Below are 18,423 nucleotides of genomic sequence, written 5' to 3' on the forward strand. Positions count from 1 at the left end.
AATGCACTAATACAAACATTAAATTTGGTTTTCTCTTTTGAAAAAGATTTTTGTGTAAAAGATTTTTTATAGTAAAAGAAAATGAAAGGGTTTTGTTTGCCCCTTTGGGTAAACTACAGGGAAAAAGGGGAGGAGAGAGAAGATACGATTCAGCTGGCCTCATACTATCTTCATTGGGTCTTCTTGTTTGGAAAGCTATGTCTCCTCTATCAGAGTAAAGGGTTTTTTCTTTTTAAAATTTTGGAGTTATCGTTTTGGTCAAATGAATGACTTATGGTGACCTGGGATTCTATTTTGTGATATCCACAAAATAAATCTTTGATATTTGACAAACTTTCCAAAATCAAATTATAAATTATAATTTGATTATAATTATGTCTCTTTCTAACCTAATCTTTTAGGTATTAGGTCCTCTAATGTCCAAAAATGACATCTGGCTTATGTGGTATAAAAATCATACAGGAAGCATTGTCAAATATGAAATGGTGTTTGGCTTTCTTTGGGCTGTATTTGTATAAATATGTTATTAGTATGTGTTCCAAAATTATGAGAAACTCCTATAATTCTGATATGATTGAATGTATGCTATTAATATAATAGTTATAATTTGTATGTAAAATTTTTTTTTTTTTTTTTTTTTTTTTTTTTTTTTTTTTTTTTTTTTTTTTTTAGACAGACTCTTGCTCTGTCACCAGGCTGGAGTGCAGTGGTGTGATTTCGGCTCACTGCAACCTCCACCTCCCAGGTGCAAGTGATTCTCCTGCCTCAGCCTCTGGAGTAGCTGGGACTACAGGAGCACACCAACATGCCCAGCTAATTTTTGTATTTTTAGTGGAGACAGGGTTTCACCATGTTAGCCAGGATAGTCTCGATCTCTTGACCTCGTGATCCACCCGCCTCGGCCTCCCAAAGTGCTGGGATTACAGGCATGCGCCACCACACCCAGCCTGTATGTAAAATTTTTGTATGCCACAGAAGTAACCAAATTCCTAGTCAACTGTGGCTTTAATAATGGCTGTCCTAAGATTTGTTGTCATCCACAGACAATTGTTGTCATCCACAGACAATTGTTGTCTTGTTTGATGCTCTTCAAAAGATGGTTTATAATCAGCTCTAGAACTTTGACAGGTGCTCTTGAATTCAGGTTTCCAATAACTTTGGAGAATGTGACATTAGAATAGAGGAAATAACTTCCAGGACTCTCATGGGGAGCTGAAATGTTCATAAATATCAAACAGAACAAGAGTTAATGGAATTGATTGAACTAATAGAAAACTGAAGTAATCTTTTTTTTTCTTTTGAAATGGAGTTTCGCTCTTGTCTCCCAGGCTGGACTGTTGTGACATGATCTCGGCTCACTGCAACCTCTGCCTCTCGGGTTGAAGTGATTCTCCTGCCTCGGCCTCCCAAGTAGCTGGGATTACAGGTGCTCACCACCATGCCCATCTAATGTTTGTATTTTTAGTAGAGATGGGGTTTCACCATGTTGGCCAGGCTGGTCTCGAACTCCTGGCCTAAGGTGATCCACCCACCTTGGCCTCCCAAAGTACTGGGATTACAGGTGTGAGCCATCGTGCCTAGCCAAGTAATCTTTTTTATTAACTTTTTTGCTTAAAACATTGCTGATCCTTTTTGTTTTCCAGAGCCAAGAAAACTTTTCTTTTAAGCTACTTACAGCTTTTAACAGTTGAATAAAATATACTCCTGTGAAAAAATTTGGAGTATATTTGTTTCTCCCTACCTGATTTTTCCAGAATTTGGAAACTATTTGTGAATATTCTCAACATATGACAGTATAGTTATTTGCATAAGTACAATGATAATGTTTTCTTTTGTAACAGGACACAATGGGAGAAACTGGTTATTTTATCAAGGCTTTGACTAGAATGGCATGCTTTCTTTAAAGAATCAAAGTTGGCTGGGCGAGGTGGCTCATGCCTGTAATCCCAGCACTTTGGGAGGCCAAGGCAGGCAGATCACCTGAGGTCAGGAGTTTGAGACCAGCCTGGCTAACATGGTGAAACCCCATCTCTACTAAAAAGAAAAAAAATTCCAAAAATTAGCTGGGTGTGGTGACAGGTGCCTGTAATCCCAGCAACTCTGGAGGCTGAGGCAGGAGAATCACTTGAACCCGGGAGGTAGAGGTCACAGTGAGCCGAGATCGTGCCATTGCACTCTAGCCTGGGGAACAAGAGTGAAACTCCGTCTCAGAAAAAAAAAAAGGAGAATCAAAGTTGAGTTATTGAGCTAATAAAAGCCCCTTGGGAAATCTGGCCTTATACCTTGTCTACACAGTCCCTGTTCAAAGTTCCTGACCTGTGGTAAGTAAAGATTGTCACTTTCTAACAGTCTCAGGAGACCCAAGTTATCTTGGGACCTCAAGAGGAGAGAAATTTACCCAACTCATAGGTATTTGAGTGTACAAACCCATGGCTGGGCTTAGCTTTAAAAAAGTCTTATTTGAGATTCCTTACAGAACAGAGTTCCATCAAAGCCAATTTTAAAGGCCTATGTGAAAAATAGTTATTCTTGGTGTGCTTTGTGCAAATAATCAGGCCAAGTATAATAAGACTAAAGTTTATTTTGTAAACAAATCGTTCTATCATGATTTGTTTTTAATAAAAATGGGTACTGAAGAGAGAAAAATTATGCTTCAAAAGAAAAGCTATAGTATACCTGTTGTTAGCTGTTCTTGAGTTTTTCTGCAGTTTGGACAAAATCCTAAATTTTTGTGGGCTACAAGTCTCCAAACTAATGCTTTCAAATCTTTACTTTTAAAACTGGGAATTACACTCCTTACTAGCTCCCTTTTGCCTTCTGCCTTGAGTGGAAGCAGTCTGAGGCCTAACCAGAAGCCCTGCAGATGGGGGTGCCATGCTTCTCGTACAGCTTGCAGAACTGTGAACCAAACATCTTTTGTTTATAAATTACTAAGTCTCAAGCATTCTGTGAAGGCAACACAATAGACTGGGACAGTATCAGAACTGGTCCTAGTGAGGTCCTTGTGAGACCTCTATAGCATGTGCTTCCTTTTAAGTTAGATTTAGTCTGCCATGACTGTGAGAATATCTGAACTACATTGATGAGCTTGGAATTACAATATTATATAAATTGCATTGTCTTGAAAACTAATGGTATTTCCTGAAATGACTCATCCCTGAACTCGATGGAGCTTTATTTTTTTCTTGCCACACTCTGTAACTTTGCAGTATAAGAAGTTAACCTAGGCTTGGCTAGTCGCCCACCCCTGTAATCCCAGCACTTTGGGAAGCTGAGGTGGGAAGACTGCTTGAGCCCAGGAGTTCAAGAGCAGCCTGGGCAACATGGTGAAACCCCATCCCTACAAAAGAATGTAAAAGTCATCCAGGCATGGTGGTGCACACCTGTGGTCCCAGCTACTGCAGAGGCTGATATGGGAGGATCACTTGAACCCAGGCAATTGAGACTGCAGTGAGCCGAGATCATGCCACTGCACTCCATCTTGGGTGACAGGTTGAGACCCTGTCTCAAAAAAAAAGAAAAGAAGAAGAAGAAGAAAGAAGAAGTAGTTACCTATGCTCGTAATCACATAGGGCACTAGGGCAGGTGCCCAGGCACTGCAGGGTAAGGCCTAATGGAATTATGGCTCCGGGCTGGGTGCGGTGGCTCACGCCTGTAATCCCAGCACTTTGGGAGGCCAAGGTGGGTGGATCACCTGAGGTCAGGCATTTGAGACCAGCCTGGCCAACATGGTGAAACCCCGTCTCTACTAAAAATACAAAAAATTAGCTGGGTGTGGTGGTGCACACCTGTAATCCCAGCTACTACAGAGGCTGAGGCAGAAGAATTGCTTGAACCTGGGAGGCAGAGGTTGCAGTGAGCCAAGATTGCACCACTGCACTCCAGTCTGGGTGACAGAGTGAGAATCTGTCTCCAAAAAAAAAAAAAAAGGAATTATGGCTCCAGGAGGATAAGTGTAACCCACCTTCCCTGTAAGGACAAAGAAAAGAGGGGCATTTGGCTGGAGCTATTATGAGCCCATCACTGGCCAGTGCCCAATTCTGGTACTTGCCACAACAAGGTGATCTGGGGACCAGGTAACCATCCCTGGGTAACCCTGGTGTCCTCTCTGAAGGCTGCTGGGGAAGGAGCATGAAGCCTGCTGCTACCTGGTCCTGCTCCTTGCTGTGTCCCAGATTCCACAGGGAAGGAGAAGGGGAATAGCTCTTAGGTCCCTATGGCAGGCTGGGATTTATGACTTATTAGACTTCACCTTACTTAGTGACACTGTTTAGGACTTTCAGACCACATCACTGATCTGGGAGAAGGAATGGCCAGCATTGCTATCCCCATTTTGCAGATGAGGAAATTGAAAGACTGAGGTGATATTCCTGGCCACAGGCCACATCATTCGATGGGGCAGGGCTGAGACACGGTCTCCCAGCCAGCACTGTCCTCTGCTCCCTGGCGATTTACAGGCATTTACAGGTGCCAGGCTCACTGCCCAGAGGTGTGAATATAAACATGATCCTTATCTGGGCTCCACACAACTCTCCTACCTGGCCTCCTCCTCTACCCCCTGAGCCTTTCTTTTTCTTTTTTCCTTTCTTTCTTTTTTTTTTTTTTTTTTTTGAGACAGATTCTGACTGTCGCCCAGGCTGGAGTGCAGTGGCGTGATCTCGGCTCACTGCAAGCTCCACCTCCCAGGCTCACGCCATTCTCCTGCCTCTGCCTCCCCAGTAGCTGGGACTACAGGCGCCCGCCACCAGGCCTGGCTAATTTTTTGTATTTTTAGAAGAGATGGGGCTTCACCATGTTAGCCAGGATGGCCTCGATCTCCTGACCTCGTGATCTGCCCGCCTCAGCCTCCCAAAGTGCTTGGATTACGGGCTGAGCCACCGTGCCTGGCCCCACTGAGGGGCGGTAAGCCCGAGAGACTGAGATTCAACCACTTGCCTACCAAGTTCTAGGCAGCATACAAGCCACATCTTCACTCTTGTGATAACATGACAGATGTTTCCACTTCAGCCTCTGAATGATCATGGGCCAAGTCTCCACTTCAGCCTCTGATTGGTAGCAGGCCAATCCTTCATAAGGTTTAGCCAGTTGGAGGAGGCCAGTTTTATCTCATGGCTGCTGAAACAACCTGCAGGGACACTAAGACCAGCTTCACCCACCGCCATCACTCACCAGTCAGAGCTTCACCCGCCATCATCTACCAGAGCTTTACCTGCTGCTGTCACTCACCAGTCAGAGCTTTACCCACTGTCGTGATTCACCTATCAGAGCTTCACCCACCACATCGCTCACCAATCAGAGCTTTACCTGCCATCGTCGCTCACCAATCAGAGCTTTACCCGCCATCATCACTTACCAGTCAGAGCTTCACCCACTGCTATCACTCACCAGTCAGAGCTTCACCCGCTGCCATCACTCACCAATCAGAGCTTCACCCACCGCCATCACTCACCAGTCAGAGCTTCACCTGCTGAAGGGGTGGCCAGCTGCTCCACAACCTGTGGGTGTTTCTCATCAGGTGGGATGAGAGACTGAGAAAAGAAATAAGACACAGAGTCAAAGTATACAGAAAGAAAAGTGGGCCCAGGGGATTGGCGCTCAGCATATGGAAGACCCGCACTGGCACTGGTCTCTGAGTTTCCTCAGTATTTATTGGTCACTATCTCTACCATCTCGGACAGGGTGATGTGGCAGGACTATAGAGTAATGGTGGGGAGAGGGTCAGCAGGAAAACATATGAGCAAAGATCTCTGTGTCGTAAATAGGTTTAAGGAAAGGTGCTGTGCCTGGATGTGCACGTAGGCCAGATTTATGCTTGACTTTACACAAACATCTGAGTGCATTAAGGAGCAGTATTGCCGCCAGCATGTCTCACCTCCAGCCATAGGGAGGTTTTCTCCTATCTCAGTATTTAGAGCGTATGATCGGGTTTTACACCAAGACATTCCATTCCCAGGGACGAGCAGGAGACAGATGCCTTCCTCTTATCTCAACTGCAAAGAGGCCTTCCTCTTTCACTAATCCTCCTCAGCACAGACCCTTTATGGGTGTCAGGCTGGGGGACGGTCAGGTCTTTCCCTTCCCACGAGGCTGTATCTCAGGCTATCACATGGGGAGAAACCTTGGACAATACCTGGCCTTCCTAGGCAGAGGTCCCTGCGGCCTTCCGCAGTGTATTGTGTCTCTGGGTACTCGAGATTAGAGAATGGTGATGACTTTTACCAAGCACGCTGCCTTCAAGCACTTTTTTAACAAAGCACATCCTGCACAGCCCTAAATCCATTAAACCTTGAGTCAACACAGCACATGTCTCTGTGAGCACAGGGTTGGGGCTAGGGTTACAGATTAACAGCATCTCAAGGCAGAAGAATTTCTCTTAGTACAGAACAAAATGGAGTCTCTTATGTCTACTTCTTTCTACATAGACACAGTAACAGTCTGATCGCTCTTTCTTTCCCCCACAACCCGCCGCCATCACTCATCTGGTAGAGCTTTGCTCACCACCATCACTCACCAATCAGAGCTTCACCCGCCACCGTCACTCACTAGTCACAGCTTCATCTGCCACCATCACTCATTTATTAGAGCTTTACCCACTGCAGTCATTCACCAATCAGTGTTTGCCAACTCCCTAGAACCTTACTAGTGCCAGTGAAGTTTCTGGAAAAACAGTATGTGACATTTTTCATTTTTATAAAACCTCTAACAACTGAGCACGATGGCTGACAGGCGTGAAGTGGGAAGATCACTTAAGGCCAGGAGTTCAAGACCAGCCTGGACAACATAGTGAGACCCCCTGTCTCTACTAAAAATCAGAAAAATTAGTCAGGCATGGTGGCATGTACCTTGTAATCCCAGCAACTTGGAAGGCTGAGGTAGGAGAATTGCTTGAGCCCAGGAGTTGGAGGCTGCAGCGAGCTATGATTGCATCACTGCAGTGCAGACTGGGCAATAGACCAGACCCTGTCTCAAAAAAAGCAAAACAAAACAAAAACAATTTTGTTAAAAAATAGAAAAATATTCTCAAAGTCCAGCACGAGGCAATTGGTTAAATAGATTATGCTCCACTTCTTGCTAAAATAAGACACATTTTGGTGACAGATAGCAGCAGACAGATGGCAGCCAATCGGAGGCCTCTAAAGGGCAGCGAGGGGTGTTGCCAGGTTCCTTTAGCTTAATAAAAACCCTAATTGAGGAGGCTCTTGAGCCGTTTGCTCCAGCCACTCCCACCCTGTGAATTGTTTTCAATAAAGCTGTGCTTTCCGGGTCTTTTGTTGCTTTGTCTTTCGTTTGTTCTTTCTTTGTTCTTTCTTACTTTGTGCATTTTGTTCAGTTCTTTGTTCAACACACCAAGAACCTTGATGACTCTATCTCTGCTTGGGTCTAATCAGTTATCAAACTAGAGTCAGACTGGATCTAAACGAAACCCCCTTCCAAACAGGGGGTCACCAATTTATAGACAGCTCCTCCCGGGTCACTGAAGGAAAAAGGCACAACGGGTACTCCTTAGTTGTTGGGGAGACCTCACAGAGGTAGAGTCAGGAAGACTGCCAAATGCCTGGTCTGCCCAAACATGCGAACTCTTTGCATTAAACCAAGCCTTAAAATCCCTGCAGAATCAGGAAGGAACTATTTACGCCTACTCCAAGTATGCCTTTGGAGGAGTCCTTACCTTTGAAAAATCTGGACTCAACAAGACCTCATAAATAGTAAGGGCCAAGATCTGGTCCACAAGGAATTAATTATGCAAGCACTAGAAAATCTTCAGCTGCTGAGCCGGGCATGGTGGCTTGCACCTGTAATCCCAGCACTTTGGGAGGCCGAGGCGGGCAGATCACCTGAGGTCAGGAGTTCAAGACCAGCCTGGCCAACATAGTGAAACCGCATCTCTACAAAAATACAAAAATTAGCCGGGTGTTGTGTTGGGCGCCTGTAATCCCATCTACTTGGGAGGCTGAGGCTGGAGAATTGCTTGAACCTGGGAGGCGGAGGTTGCAGTGAGCCGAGATCGTGCCACTGCACTCCAGCCTGGGCAACAGAGCGAGACTTCGTCTCAATAAATGAATGAATGAAAATCTTCAGCTGCCAGAAGAAATTGCAATTGTCCATGTCCTAGGCCCCCAAACACCCATCTTTTGAAAGGTGGGGAAACAACTTCGCAGATCAGATAGCTAAACAAGCTGTCTCTTCCCAAGAGGCACCCATTTTCCATCTCACCCCTTGTCTTCCCCCTCCAGCTGTGATCCCCACCTTCTACTGTGCAGACCAAGAGAAACTAAAGAACATAGGAGCTAACGAGAGCCCAGAGGGAAAGTGGGTAATACCAGATGGAAGGGAAATGCTGTCTAAACCCCTCATGAGAGAAATATTGTCACAGCTTCATCAGGGAACTCACTGGGGTCCTCAAGCTATGTGTGATGCAGCCCTCAGAGAGTCTATGGGTGTGTAGGGATATATACCCTTGCTAGGCAAGTGACAGATGGTTGCATAGTGTGCAGAAAAGCTAATAAGCAAACCCTTAAAGAAGCAACCTCCTGGAGGACAAAACCCAGGGTTGAGGCCATTCCAAAGTGCCCAAGTTGGCTACACTGAAATACCCCCAGTAGGCCGCCTCAAGTATTTACTAGTAATAGTAGACCATCTCACCCACTGGGTAGAAGCCTCCCCTTCCCAAGCGCAACAGCCAGTAATGTAGTCAAAGCCCTGTTGGAACATATCATGCCCAGGTTTGGACTAATAGAGAACATTGATTCAGACAATGGGACCCACTTCACTGCACACATCATTAAGGGGCTAACCTAAGCACTAGGAATAAGATGGGAATATCATATTCCCTGATCCACCCTCATCAGGGAAGGTAGAAAGAATGAATCAAACTCTAAAAAATCACCTAACCAAACTAATCTTGGAAACGCGGTTACCATGGACAAAATGCCTTCCCATTGCCTTACTAAGAATCCAAACTGCCCCTCGAAAAGATCTCGGCCTGTCCCCTTACGAAATGCTCTATGGACTGCCTTATCTAAATTCCACTACTGACCTTCCTACATTTGAAACAAAAGATCAGTTTCTAAAAAAAATGTATATTTGGTCTGTCTTCCACCCTTTCCTCCCTCAGGATTCAAGGCCTTCTAGGGCAAACTCCACCCTAGTTCGAATTCCCAGTTCACTAACACCAGCCCAGAGATCATGTCCTTATCAAAAGATGGAAAGAGGGAAAGTTCAAACCAACCTGGGAAGGACCTTATCTAATACTCCTAACCACTGAGATAGCAATCCAAAGGCCGAAAAAGGAGGGACCCACCCCTTGCAAAGTCATGGACTGTCACTCCAGGACCAACACCCTCCAAACCAATGTTCAAAAGGGTTTAATCTGTCTTTTTTTTTCTTCCTTTAGTTACCAAAGAACATCTTATCATCAATGTAACCCGATCACCCTGCCCTCAAACGATCACATTCAATGCTTGCCTTGTCATGCCCTGTGGAGACCTTTAGAGTCAAAAACAGCTAGCTTCTTCAGAAAAGTACCTCTGCCCCTCCACCTGCTTCAGACAAATCAGAAACCCTTGTGATGGACAACCACGAGCCTTCCAGGGGTTATGTTATAATTGGGGAGATGTTATCTAGACCACCCAATATCAGGGCTGGACCTCCTCAGAGGGTTGCACCGCCCTAAAACCTTACATCCACCTTACCAAAGAGTCACACCCTCAAATTGCCAAAACCACCAGTTTTCCCAAAAGTCAGAAGCCCTATGGGACAGCCCCCAAGGGCCACTCGACTTCCAGCTCTTGATGCCAATTTTACCTCATGTCTCTCATGGCAAGGGGAAAATCTGACATTCCTCGGAAACCTGATGGGATGTACTGGGCCTAAACCTTTCCAAGAGCTAACCAGTCAGTCAGCCCTAATCCATCCCCAAGCAGATGTGCAGTGGTATTGTGGGGGACCAATATTGAGTACTCTGCCAAACAATTGGAGCAGCATTTGCGCTCCGATCCAATTGGCCATCCCTTTCACCTTGGCATTTCAACAACCAGACAGGAAGCAGGTAACCCAAAGGAAAAGAGAAACCCCTCACGGGTCCTTTGACCTCTCATGTTTACATAGACAGTATCGGGGTTGCACTGGGGGGTACCAAATGAATTCAAAGCTTGAAACCAAATAGCCACCAGGTTTGAGTCTGTCTTATTCTGGTGGTCCACTATAAACAAAAATGTAGACTGGATACATTATATATACTATAATCAACAGTGATTCATCAATTACACCAGAGATGCCATAAAAAGAATAGCTCAACAATTAGGCCCTACCAGCCAGATGGCCTGGGAAAACAGGATAGCCCTTGACATGATATTGGCCCAAAAAAGGCGGAGTCTGTGTCATGATTGGGGTCCAATGTTGCACTTTTATCTCCAGTAACACAGCCCTGGACGGGACAATCACAAAAGCCTTACAAGTCTTACCACCCTAGCAAATGAATTAGCCAAGAACTCTGGAATAGATGACCCCTTTACAGGTGTCACGGAGAAATGGTTTGGAAAATGGAAGGGACTCATGACCTAAATCTTTACCTCCCCTGCAACAGTTACAGGTGTACTCATCCTTGTGGGCTGCTGTATCATACCTTGTATTCGTGGGTTAACCCAAAGGCTCATAGAAGCAGCTCTCACAAAAACCTCCCCCACCTCTCCCCATCCATAGTCAGATAAGCTCTTGCTCCTAGATGATAAAGAACAACAACAGAGCCAACTCCTGTTAAATAAATTTGAAGGGGAAGAACTATAAAACAGAAGAGGGGAAATTGTTGGGACAACTAAGTTCCTCTTCAAAGATTCAACTTCCTGGCCATAACTTGGAAACAAATCCTACCCCTACAACTTTTCAAAAATCACACCTTTACCTTATTTGGGAAGGTTTAAGCCTTAGCCTGTCGGGGTCAGCTTAGATTATGCGGCCCAACCCCAGCCAATAGGGGAAGGACACAGAAACAGAAACTGCGTTAGGGATAAAAACCCCTTCCCTCCTTTGTTCAGTGTGCTCTTGGGATTGTAACAGGCACAAGCAGCACCCTTCTACAGAAGTAAAAGTGACTTGCTGAGAAATTTTCTAAGTGTGGGTTTCTTTTCACTACACTGAGCACTTGTTTCCAACACATGCAAACCAGAATGGAGGTCTCCCTGGACCTGGGTTTGGGCCACAAGCTTGCAAGACCTTGGGCAAGACTGTTCCCTCTTCTGAACCAAGTCCTTCCCTGGCCCAGCCGCTTGTGAGTAACACATCGGTTTCATGCTTACACCTCCTGGTCTGACCGGGCTCTCCTTTGCAGAGCCTTTTATTCCTTCCCTTCCTCTGAACACTGGCTGGCTGCTTTCAGGGAAGAAGTTCAGGGCAGTGGCAGGGAGCTCCTTGAACATCGCCATGACAAATGTTTTATGGAAACAGTGAGCTGATGGGACGAGGGGTGGGGGCTAGAAAGTCAGCCAAAAGGTGTGAGAACCCGGACTAGCCCCCAGCCCTGAACATGGCAGGCCACTGTGCCATGGTAGGGGAGTGAAAGTTTCCCTCTGCTCCTCTTAGGGTTCCAGCTGGGGCTCCTTACAAAAGAGAAAAACAGTTCATTAATGCATGTAGTGCACCTCACTGAAGAAGCTTCAACAAAAAGCAACTCAGAACAGTGACTTAGAACTGGGTTATGGAGCAACTTCAACAAAGAATAATCAACGTGTGGGGAAATGACAGGACCCAGGAGAGCGGTTTTAGGCTTCCAAGTTTGGGAAACCGGCAAGGTGAGTATTGGGAGGAAACTAAGGCGGAAGTTTCATTCACAGAGCCCTAGGGTGCCTTCTTTCCTCTGGCTGATGCGTCTCTCTCCTATAATTTCCATCCTGCCTCAGACAGCAGAGGGACAGGGCAGAGAGAGATTTCCCTGCTTCTGCTGCATCTTAGTTGCCTTCAACTCAAGATAATTTCTGAGGCTCATTTTGGAGTGACATATTCTGGTGTCCTTCACGGTACAGGGCACAGCCTCAGAGGACCAGATCCACAGCTGATCACTGAGCTCTTCCATGTGCCAGGCCCATCCAGGGAGAACACTCAGCCCCACAAACAGGGCAGGTGGCACCAGGATGCTGGGCGGCAGCCTAACCTTCAGCTCATGGGTGGGTGGAGTGGAGAGCACCCTCCCCATGTGGGGCTCCCTGGTCGTGGACCTGGAGACCACCAAGGCTCTGCAGTCTCAGAAGTGGCCTGTTGGAATGGGGTCTGCAGGCAGGGAAGCCTTGGGCCAGAGTCCCTCAGGGGCAGGAACACAGCCCCCAGGCTTGTCCCACTTGTCCCTCTGAATAGTTAAGGGCTGCCCACAGGGAACTTCCCTCCCTCCCTCCCTTCCTCCCTTCCTTCCTTCCTCCCTCCCTCCCTTCTTTCCCCTTTTCTTCCTTCATCCTCCCCTTTCTTCCTTCCTTACTGTGGTAAAATACACATAACATGAAATTTACCATCTCAACTATTTAAACATGCACAGTTCCATGGTGTTGAGTTCACTCACATCGTTGTACAGCCATCACCAGCATCCATCTACAACACTCTTTTCATCTTCCCAGACTGAAACTCAACACCGTTCACAGCTCCCCATTCCCGCCTTCCCCAGGCGCCCACCATTCTCCTCTCTATTTCTACGAATTTGATGACTCCAGTCCCTCAGATATGTGGAATTGTGGCTGGGCGCGGTGGTTCACATCTGTAATCCCAGCACTTTCAGAGGCCAAGGCAGGCAAATCACCTTAGGTCAGGAGTTCTAGAACAGCCTGGCCAACATGGTGAAACCCAGTCTCTACTAAAAATACAAAAATAAGCCGGGCATGGTGGCACACATCTGTGGTGCCAGCTACTCAGGAGGCTGAGGCGGGAGAATCGCTTGAACCTGGGAGGCAGAGGTTGCAGTGAGCTGAGATCTCACCACTGCACTCCAGCCTGGGCGAGAGAGCGAGACTCTGCCAAAAAAAAAAAAAAAAGTAAATAGAATCGCATGGCATTTTTCCTTGTTGGACTGGATTTTACTTAGCATAAGGCATCAAGGCTCACCCACGCTGTAGCAGGTGTCAGCGTCTCCTCCCTTTCTAGGGCTGAGAAATATTCCATCTACAGACAGACTCACTCCGTGCAGCCATGACGCCTTGGTGAACACCACGGCTGCTTCCAGCTTTTGGCTATGGTGAGTTCCGTTGCTAGGAACACAGATGTGCACATGTCTCTTCCAGACCCCCTTTCAATTCCTTGGGTGTATACACAAAAGCAGGATTGCCAGCTCATACGGTAATAATATTTTTATTTTTATTTTTTGAGAAGGAGTCTTGCTATGTTGCCCAGGCTGGAGTGCAGTGGTGCGATTTTGGTTCACTGCAACCTCCACCTCCCAAGTTCAAGCGATTCTCCTGCCTCAGCGTCCCAAGTAGCTGGGATTACAGACTCGAGCCACCGCGACCGGCTAATTTTTGTATTTTTAGTGGAGATGGAGGATTCACCATGTTGGCCAGGCTGGTCTCGAACTTCTGACCTCAAGTGATCCGCCCGCCTCGGCCTCTGAAAGTGCTAGGATTGTAGGCATGAGCCACCGCGCCCGGCCTCGTACGGTAATTCTGTGTGATGTTTTGAGGAATTGCCACAATTTTTTCCTGCGCCTGCACCAGGGACACGTCTCGGAGCTGGCGAACTGGACTTGGGGTGGGAGGGAAAGGAAGCATTAAAGATGCCCCCAGCTTTCACGGAGATAAGAACGGTGCCCCGGGAGGGCGGGACGGGATCAGGGTCCTGTGAACGGGGTATCAGTGTAAACTCCTCTGAGAGATACCAGGAAAAGCAGGAAGAAGCCTCTGGGAGGTCGCCTGGACCCTTCGGGAGGTAACTCCTCTTCGCAGCGGGGCGCGCTCTCCCCAGTCCCTGCAGCCGCCGCCGCCCTCTCCTGAGCTTCCTCGAGCGGACGCCAGGCAAGGGCGGGGGTCGTAGCGGGGCGGAGCAGGGCTTTGTCCACGGACCGCGCGAAGAGGCCTCAGGGCCCGGCGCGGGCGCCGGAGGGGGACTCGCTCGCAGGGGGAACGCGAAGGTTCCTCAGTCTGCGGACGCAGAGCTCCGTGGGGCCGCGAGCCGGGGCCGGGGAAGCGACTCTGCCTAGGGGGACGTCGCGGGCGCGGGGCACAGGGTCCTGCGGGGCTGGAGGGCTACAGGCTGCGGCGCGCGCGAGCCGGAAGGCCGGGGATCGTGGGTTCTGGGCCCGCAGCTTCACGGGTTCGTCTCCCCCACCTCCCCGGGGGAGCAGGATGTCAGGGGGTCGCCCCCGCCCGGGAGACAGGGTGTCAAGGGGCCCCCGGGGGCGGGGCTTCAGGGGCACCCGGAGCCGCTCGGCCCCAGGGCGGGATGCAGGGACAGGGCCCCAAGGTACCAGGGCTACGAGGGGCGCGCGGGTCCCATGGGGACGCGCGCGAGGAGGCGCCGTCCCTTCCTAGCAGGGGTCCCTGGGGACCCGCGGCCGCCTCCCGCGCCCCTCTGTCCCCTCCCGTGTTCGGCCTCGGGAAGTCGGGGCGGCGGGCGGCGCGGGCCGGGAGGGGGCGCCTCGGGCTCACCCCGCCCCAGGGCCGCCGGGCGGAAGGCGGAGGCCGAGACCAGACGCGGAGCCATGGCCGAGGTGCTGCGGACGCTGACCGGTGAGTGCAGGCCTCGGCCCCGGGTGCCTGCAAGGGAGCCGCTACCGCAGGGAATCCGGGGTGCACCCGACAGCCGGGCCGGGGTGGGGGCGCTCAGGGCTGCGAGGCTTCAGGCCGGCCGCCGCCCCAGCCTCCGAGACCCTGCGTCCTGGGAAGCCGGCGGGCAGGTGGGCTCGGCCGCGCTGTGGGTGCCTGGGACCCGCAGGGAGGATGGGCGCGGTGGCGCGGCCTGGCGGGGGGCTCGTCTCCGGGGTCCCCGGGTCCTGGTGAGAGCGGGGTCCCTCGACGCCGTGGCGGTCTCCAGCCTCTCCTCGCCCCTCCACGCTCCCCGCCTTCCATGAGCTGCTATTTTCAGCACCTACCGCCCGACCCTGGACGAGGACGAGGCTCTGGGCCGCCCTGCCCGCCCCCCAGCCCTTCCCTCGGGCATGGCGGCCAGGCGCCCAGGTTGACCGGGAACAGCCTCCAAACCCCAAACGCGGAGGCGCCTCGGGAAGGCGAGGTGGGCAAGTTCAATGCCAAGCGTGACGGGGGAACTGTGCCCCGGGCCCTCAGGTGATATAGGAGTTAAGAAGAAATTATTTAGGCAACCAGATGCGGTGACTCAGGCCTGTAACCCCAGCACTTTGGGAGGCCGAGGGTGGATCACCTGTCCTTAATTTTCTTGGCGCCAGAAGATGAATTGAGTATTTACCCAGACAACAACGTCGCTTCAGAGGGAGGGATGCAGAACGCAGGGCCACGGGGCGCAGGCTGCAGGCCAGTGAACCCCAACGCCAAAGGCCAGGGAGAGCCGGGTGGGGTACCCAGAGCCAGCACACAGCCCTTTAATTTAGAGGAGTGCTGTGTACACATTTGGGGAGAGATGTTTTACTTTGATTTGGAATCAGGTGGCGGATAAGGCATACTGAGGCCTGACTTGGTGAGGGCTCCTGCCCCGGAGGTGCAGCCCTGGAGGAGCGGGAGGCAGAGGAGTGGAAAATTCATGAAGAAAACTGGGTGTGGTGTAGGTCGAGGCCCTGCCCTCAGTAATGCTCACCATTTGTCAGTGTTTACTGTGAGGCAGCACTGTGTTCAATATCGCTGAGTTCTCAGGAAGGAAGAGTAAATACTTCCCGGGTCATTCTTTCACCCACGGGAAAACAGGTTTGGAGAGATCTGGTACAGTGCTCTGGTCCCAGGCAGGAAGGGCTGAGTGGGGCCTGGGACTCAGGTCTGACTGCAAACACCTGCCTCCTCCCTGTGCTGCCAGCGCCTTCCGGGTTCTTCCCTGTCCCTCCTTTGTGGTCTTTGTTTTCCTTTTTTTGTCTTAATATGTTTCAACGGATGTATACAATAAACCGCACATAAAAGGTACAGCTGGATACATTTTGACCCATTTATATGGGTCAAAATAAATGGGTCAAAATGTATCCAGTCTCGGATACATCTTGACCCGGTCAAGATGATGAACACAGCTGCCACCCCAGGAGTCTGTCCTGCCCCACGGGTTATGCTATCTTAGTTGGTCTCATGTCAGGGAGCCTTGGAGGACCAGGGACTGGGCAGTTGGTCTCTATACTCCTGGGGTTCTGGCACTGGCTCTGGCCCATGACCGCACCCAAGACAAACGTCTTGAAGACTAAGAGGTTAGGTCTTTGAGAAACCTGGCAAATGAGTGCCCATTCTCAGGTTACCCACATTCTGCATGTTGATTTAGTCATCCAACCAATGTTGGTTGAACACTGATGAGAACAAGCAGGCCTGTGCTAGAAGGTGCCTGCAGCCAGGAGCTGGTGAGCTGGTGTCCTTAGGGACACCAATGGCGAGGGACCCAGTGTGTGGAAATCTGGGGGACAAGCATGCCAGGGAGAAGAGCTCACATGGGGAAGGCCCGGCTCCACAAATCAGTCAGGCTTGTTGGGGCGGGCAGTAGAGCAGGGTGGTGGAGTCAGAGGGAGTGATCCCCTGAAAGGCAGGAAGAGGACATGAGAGAGCCTTGGAGATGATGGTGAGGATGTGGTTGGTGGGCGGTGAGCTGGGTGTCATGTGCTGGCTCCTTAGAGAATGCTCAGCTCCTTCACACCCATCATAATCCCTGGAGGACTGAGACCACGTGCAGGAGTTTTGGAAGCTGGCAGTGCACCCAGTCCCGGCTCTCCTCCATTCTGGTGGGTCTCACCAGAGATTGGCCAAGAAGAGATCAGACTGTTCCTGGACCAAACTGAGGGTGGGGCTGCTATCTCTCGCGGCCCAATAACGAGATGCAGATGAACTGGGGAGAAAGAGAGTTTTTATTTCTGTAACCAGTTACAAAGAGAAGACCTGGAAATTATCTCCAGACCAACTCAAAATTACAAAGTTTTCCAGAGCTTATATACCTTCTAAGCTATATGTCTATGTGTAAGTGTGCATTCATCTCAAGACGTAAGTAATTGACTTATGTTAATCTATAACTAAGGTCTGAGTCCTGAAGACCTTCCTCTGGATCCTCAGTAAATTTACTTAATCTAAAACCCTTATCTTGTCTCCTAAATCATGGGGGTTTGGGAAGTTCCTTCAGACCCCCAGTAAACTTATTTGTGGAGTCCTGGGGAATTTCTTCAGACCCCCAATAAAACTTGTTTAATCCTAAATGGGTCCTGTTAAGAATTCCTTCGTTATTTTGTCATGCTTGAAGGCCCAGGAAAGGTCTAGGCAAAACTCTTGGTGGGATTTTGTTATATTCCAGCCTTTGTATAAGGGCACTGGCTTTTAATATTTAACTTAACCACTCAGTCAGTACTGAAACAGTTGTTAGGGAGGCCTGCGTTAGTGAGACCTGACCTGCCACAAAACATCTTACTCGGAATGCTGCCCATAACTTCAAAAAATCAGCTTTGACGGAGCCCTACTGAACACAGCTAGCATCTCTCTTCCTTCAGCTTAGGGTCAAGGGGCTGGAGTTGATGGCACCGTTAAAAGAAACAGCTTTATTGCCATGTCATTGATATGCCATAAAATTCACCTGTTTCAAATGAATCATCTTCGGTTAGTTTACAGAGTTGTGAAATAAATTTTATAACTTTTCCATCCCCAGCCCACCAAAACTCCCTGGAACTCCTCCTCAGTCATTCCCCATTCCCACCTGGCCTCAGACAATCACTTTCTTTCTCTCCAGTCTTGCCTTTTCTGGACTCCATTTTTATGAATGGAGTCCTGTGTTACATGGTCTTTTGCATCTGACTTCCTTCACTTAGAATAATGATTCCGAGATTCATGTATGTTGTAGTATGTATCAGTATTTAATTCCTTTTTATTACTGAATAATCCATTGTACGGATAGACCACATTTTGTTTATCCATTCATCAGCTGAAGGACATTTCGGCTGTTTCTGCTTTTTTAGCTATTTTAAACTGCACGCAGCACTGCTATGAACATTTGTGTACAAGACTTTGTGTGAACATGTTTTCATTTCTCTTGGGTTGATATCCAGCAGTGGAATTGCTGGGTCATACAGGAAGTCTGTATTTAACATTTTAAGAAACTAGCAAACTGTTTTCCAAAGTGACTGCCCCATTTTACATTCCCATCAGCAGTGTATAACAGTTCTAATTTTCTTTTTCTTTTTCTTTTCTTGAGACAAGGTTTTGCTCTGTCACCCAGGCTGGAGTGCAGTGGCATGATCTTGGCTCACCGCAGCCTCAATCTCTTGGGCTCAATTGGTCCTCCCACCTCAGCCTCCTGAGTAGCTGGGACTACAGGTGA

The 18,423-nt window shown here is 48.9% G+C and overlaps 1 protein-coding gene across 5 annotated transcripts in view; it reads left to right on the top strand.

The window, feature by feature from the left end:
- Positions 1–13,707: 13,707 nt before the first annotated feature.
- The window catches only part of ABO (ABO, alpha 1-3-N-acetylgalactosaminyltransferase and alpha 1-3-galactosyltransferase), a 44,970-nt gene continuing 40,254 nt past the window's right edge, over positions 13,708–18,423 (top strand). For 3 of the 5 annotated variants that reach the window (XR_004664395.3, XR_010108994.1, XM_034929409.3), the window contains exons 1-2: positions 13,708–13,896; positions 14,626–14,696. Coding sequence is in view for 1 of the 5 variants with exons in the window: in XM_034929409.3 (XP_034785300.2) it covers positions 13,745–13,896; positions 14,626–14,696 (223 nt within the window). In the remaining 4 variants the exon portion in view is untranslated. Of the gene's footprint in view, positions 13,897–13,926; positions 14,281–14,625; positions 14,697–18,321; positions 18,420–18,423 lie in introns of those variants that run through there. The other 2 variants (XM_063593876.1, XM_055117508.2) reach the window with 2 other exon arrangements.

This window comes from Pan paniscus, chromosome 11 (assembly GCF_029289425.2).
Source record: "Pan paniscus chromosome 11, NHGRI_mPanPan1-v2.0_pri, whole genome shotgun sequence".
NCBI lineage: Eukaryota > Metazoa > Chordata > Mammalia > Primates > Hominidae > Pan > Pan paniscus.